Source organism: Pteropus vampyrus, unplaced genomic scaffold (genome assembly GCF_000151845.1).
Source record: "Pteropus vampyrus isolate Shadow unplaced genomic scaffold, Pvam_2.0 Scaffold6, whole genome shotgun sequence".
Lineage (NCBI taxonomy): Eukaryota > Metazoa > Chordata > Mammalia > Chiroptera > Pteropodidae > Pteropus > Pteropus vampyrus.
In genome coordinates this window covers 1,262,325-1,267,505 of record NW_011888787.1, presented here as the reverse complement: position 1 = coordinate 1,267,505, position 5,181 = coordinate 1,262,325, and the positions used below count along the sequence as shown (strand labels likewise).

General features: G+C 45.6%; 1 protein-coding gene across 1 annotated transcript in view; it reads right to left on the bottom strand.

Moving 5' to 3' along the window:
• The window catches only part of REG4 (regenerating family member 4), a 17,787-nt gene that overhangs the window by 6,466 nt on the left and 6,140 nt on the right, over positions 1-5,181 (bottom strand). The window contains exon 2 of the mRNA XM_023534850.1: positions 825-1,010. Coding sequence (XP_023390618.1) covers positions 825-1,010 — 186 coding nt within the window. The remainder of the gene's footprint in view (positions 1-824; positions 1,011-5,181) is intronic.

The following is a 5,181-nucleotide window of genomic DNA, read 5'->3' as shown; positions in this document are numbered from 1 at the left end:
GTATGCCCTGCTGGGAGGAGTGCCGGGTAAACGGCAGCGGATGCCCTCAAGAGGTCCCCTGTCAGTGGGCGTGCCCCAGGGCTGGGGTCTTCACTGCTCGGCCACCTGCAAAGCCCAGCAAGGCCTCAGGAGGCCGGAAAAGGCTTCCGGTACCAGGAGTCAGGGTACCGCATAGCCTCGCTGAGTGAGCTTGGGCAAGTCTATTCTTGGGGCCTCGTTTTCTCATAAATAGAACGAAGGAGTTATACCAGATGAGCCCAGAGTTCATTTCCTCTCGCTTCAGATTCTTTTTCTTAGCTCACTCACGCAATTTTCTTCCCCTGCTTTCCCTATGGGTAGATTCTGGGGCACTGCTTCCCCTTCTGTCGACACGTCACTTTATTCATACTCGATGCTGGGTCTATACATATGTGGGAGCCATCGTCCGACTAGGCGATAAGTCCCTCGCAAACTGGAATTCCCAGTTTGTTCCAACAGGAAAGATGCATCCACCTCGGGTGGTACTAGGCATCGGGTGCTTCAAATAGCTCTCTCTACCTTTCATAATAAACGTGCAAAATAATTGTGATAGTCTAAAGGTAGTTGATGATGGAACTATGGCTCCCAGTCAAACAAGGTTGGCGTTCGTTTGATTCTAAATTCCTTGCATTTTATTTATTTATTTTTAAACCACATCGCATGGTCTTGAATTCTTATCTTTAACATCTATATTGTCAAGTGCCTAAGCATTTGGGGCCGGGGGGCGGGGGGAGGTGGGGGGGTGGTGAATGAATCCAGCTGTGCCATGCGAGCCGCATGAACACTGGCTGTGGCTCAAATCCCGCAGAGCGCCTGGGACTCACCCGCCAGGACCTCCGTGCCGACTGCGAAGCTCAACAGGAAGAGCAGCCGCACGCTCTCGAAGGCCATCTTTCCTCTCCTCCTGGGGACAGACGTGCTTCGGACACCTCTACCGGAAGGATCGCAAAGCCCTCTTGCTCTTTCCTCGATGCTCCTGGGCTCACCTAGATCTGCAACACGAACATGTGTGCACTGGCGACGTGGACCCAGGAAGTTGGATGCCAAATCACACATGGAGGGAAAAAAAAAAAATCTTTTTCTGGTTAAACCCAAGTTGTACGATCAAAGGAATCTCAGGCTAAATGTAGAGATTGGGAAATTTTAACTTGTGAGGTTTTGTGGTCACCTGCGAGGTCTCTGGGCCAGTGCCAGAGACCTCACTCTACTGGGCTGAAGATAGAAAAGTCTACGTGGGAGGCGGTTGGTGTCTTGCGGGGGGACTGCCGCTGCTATTCTCAGAGGAGCCAGCAGAGGGCGGTCACGGCAAGCTTTCTCCCAGGCACGGCATAAAGAATGTACCTCCCCGGTCAAGCCAATCAAGTCGGTTCCAACAGTGAATTTTTTCGTATTAGATTTAAAAGTGAATATGCAGTCCACTATCTACATTTTACAGACACAGAAGAACTGAGGTTGACGAGCCTGAAGTCATTTGCTCATGGTCACGCAGCGACAAGCCCATTTTCTGACTTCAGCCTAGCCTCTTTCCTTTATACTGAGGTGATAACCACATTTTTTAAATGAGGAAATAACTTTGTTATTTTTTCCCATGATCAAACAGTATGTGAATTATTCAGTGATCAGTGAAACACTACAAAATAGGAAGAAGTCATATCTCCCAGAGAATGGCTTCCACACATCTCTCTGTCTCTCTCTGCCTTTGTCTGTCTGTCTGCCTCTCTGATTTTTACAGATGGAGCACACAGTCCTGTAACCTGGTTTTCTTTCTCAGAAACGGGTGGATTGTAATGAACCTTCTTCCATTCACCTAACTTTTATGCAGTTTTCATTCTCTCTTTAGTAGAAATTCACCTTCATGGGGCTGTGGCTTCATAGAGCTTACACACTGTCACGCTGATACTCTTGGCTAAAATGTCCCCCAAACTGACTGAACTGTACATTCCACAAATGCTGGTTTCCCCAAACCTTGATGAACGCCTAATTTGTCGGGGGTTTTTTTCTTGCTAATTTTGGTAAAAAGAAAAACCTCATTGTTAGCATTTTTAAAATACTGATAAAGTTGAACATCTTTTTATGTAAGAATTAGCTTTAAAATTTTTTCGTGAAGTTTTGGTTTATAGCTTTGCACATTTTTCTGTTTCATTTTCAATCTTTTTTTTTCCCCCTCCTCAGGAATCTGTGAGGCCTTGCTTTGTATATTAATTGTCTCACATGTTACTAAGACTCTTTCCCAGTTTGCATTTTCTCTTGTTCATATTTTTTTTGCCATACCGAAAATTTCAAAAATTGTCATATTTGTCTTCTCCTGTACAACTTTTGGAATTTATATCAGAAAAACTGGCCATCACCATCCACATGAGATTAAAGTGTCCCCTGATAGTCTCTCCTATTTTCATTCATCTGGAATTTATTTTAGTGTAAGCATGGGAACGGGTCCCAGATTTTTCCCTGAATAAATATTAAGATGGGAAAGTCACTGGATTCTCATTTGAGCATGCTTTCTGATTAAAAAATCAGGGTACGTGCTCTAACTCTCAAATAACAGATTGCTCAAGGGGAAATGATGGAACATACTATTTGAGATAGAAACTTTCCCGGAAAATCTAAAGATTAGCTTCACATTAGGGTCCGTCTGAATAAACCCTTTCACACGGAATCAATAAAGAGTAAAATAAAAATGTGAAGATCTCCTTTTTAAAAAATTCCTTGCTTAACCCTGTGTTCCTCTGACCCTCTTCCCTTCCGGAAGTGGTGGAGGTATTTTCGATGTCCTGAAAGCCCCTTAAAACACAGAGGGTAAGAACTTCCCTTGTCAAGCCAACTGTCTGGGCGAAGAAAGGTACAGCATCTTTTCAAATAACCTATAAAGGAATCTTCATGAACTGGCATTCATCGAATGCTCGCATCTCGTCTAATTTAATCCTGATGACGAGGCCATACTGAAGGTATCATTAACTCACTTCGCACATGAGGTGACACCGAAGTTCATTAAGATTAAGTAACTTTCCCGAAGTTTCACAGCTGCCAGATCGCAAGTCCGTGACTTAACCAACGCTGTTTGACACCAAAGCCAATGCTCTTTATAAACTGGAGGAAAAACAAGTCATTTGAATCAAACAAAACATCAACAGAAAGTATGACCAACACCATTAGAACCATAGCTTATCATTTCTGGCCCGGTTAATAGCTGGCAGAGGAAGACAGGTGTTCAAAGAAAGTCCTCTGTCCCCGTTGTGTGGAGGGTTACCTGGCTGGCATTCAAGGCTCCCAGGACCCTGGCTTCTCCAGCATCCAGGGACATTCTGGGCAGTTTCTAGGGTTCTCATATCTTATATCTTCTTCCCTCGGGAATTTTACGACCTCTGCTTTAATCATAGAGCCATCATATTGTTTACGAACAATAATTCATCCATAAAAGTCTTACTCATGGTCAAAGTGAACCATATGAGACGTGGCTTGAGAACGGATCTGAGCTGTGCTTTAAACAGGCAGCAGGCGAACCTCTCCCTATCTGCAAACAATCTTTTCTTTACAGCCCATGCTGTCGACACCGGCAATAATACCCTGTGACCTCTGACAGCCCCACCTTCCTTTCTTCTTATTTACTTTTTCTTTTCTCTTTTTATCCCGTTGTATTATCGATTTCCTTTATTGCTCCTTCCTTTCTATGAAGATGCCCCACTCCGGCTCCGAAGAGTCATGATGTTTCTATCCTTGCAGAAAGGATTTGCAGTCGTCTGGGCTGGACACAGGTTATAGACCTGTGTGGTGACCTCGAGAAGGATGTACAGACGTTCTCTCTAAAGCACCTGGCTCTGCCCAGCTCAGCATGCACCTGGTTCCTCAAATATCTATTTGAGATCCTCCTCCTTGTTCCTGAAACATAGGCACAGAAATCTTGTCTTAACACAGGGCAATTATGCCAAAATAGCTTACATCGATAGACTATTTTACAGTCAAGTGTTTTCACCTAAATCATCAAATGCGCTCCTAACAGCATCCCTGGGGGTGATGGAGGACAGGCACCCCCATTCCACACCCACAAGAGATTCAGGAAGCCTGCACTGGATTTACAGTGCTGGTCGGTGGTGGGGCCGGATGTTGACCCCAGGCCTTCCGGCTCTAAATCTAGCTCTCGTTTGCTTAATCAGTCCTTTTGAAAAATAGCCTCTTCAGAAAGGCTAACCAGATTCCTTTTTCTAGTGTAGATGGCCAAGGATAAACTATGTTATTGGTGTCAGAGATGATTCAACCTCGACTAGTCTAGAACCTCAAAAGGCTGCCGAACTCAACGGCCGGAAAGAATGATGGTGTTGATGGTCATGTCCTACCTGATCTACCAGTGAGGGACCTGAGGCCCAGAGAGGCTCCGTGACTCATTCAGTGCACGGCCAGTCAGCATGAAGCTGGTTTCGGACGCCAGGCTTCCTTCTCCCAGCCCAGTGCTCTGTTTACAATGCTTCTCAGCCTTCGTCATTGGATTTTTCCAGCCTGTACATGGTAAATGCATGGTAGGGTAGGAGAAGGTGATGCTTCCACGGTTTACGCAGCATATTTTAGAGAACCTCTGCCCTTCTGATGATGCTCTGGGGAAAGAGCCCAAGGTTTGGCTTCCGATGGATCTTGGTTCAGGTTCTGATTCTGTCGCCCGCTCACTGCGTGACACTGGGCATGCTCCCCCACCTCTTGGTGCCTGTTTCCTAACTGTGTGTGGTAGGGTATCACCAGATGAATTTTACGTTTTCCACTGCCTGTGAAACGCAAGCTCCTTCCCTTTTAGGCAGCTGGATGGGAGTCATCACTGCATTATGGCGAGAACAAAGCTGTCAACTCCGGGCCGTCTCAGTTCAAAAGCACTGGTCCCAATGTAACAGGGAAGTTTTGACAAAAGAGGTGTTTAGGTAAATCTCTCCCTCCCCTGATTCTTGCTCAGCCAGCTTCATGCCACTACGTAAAGATTTTAAGTCTTAAAATGAGAGAGGAGAGAGAAGGAGATGAGACAAGAGAATGAGATGCTCATAGGACCTTAACGGCTCTTTTACTGAATCCTGTTCTAGTCGGCTCCGGAGGTGGGCGCTGACAGAACCCACATAAAAGTGTGAGATGCAAGGATGCGGGTAACTGAAGAAGTATCCGAATCGAAAAGGCCCACTGAATATTAAG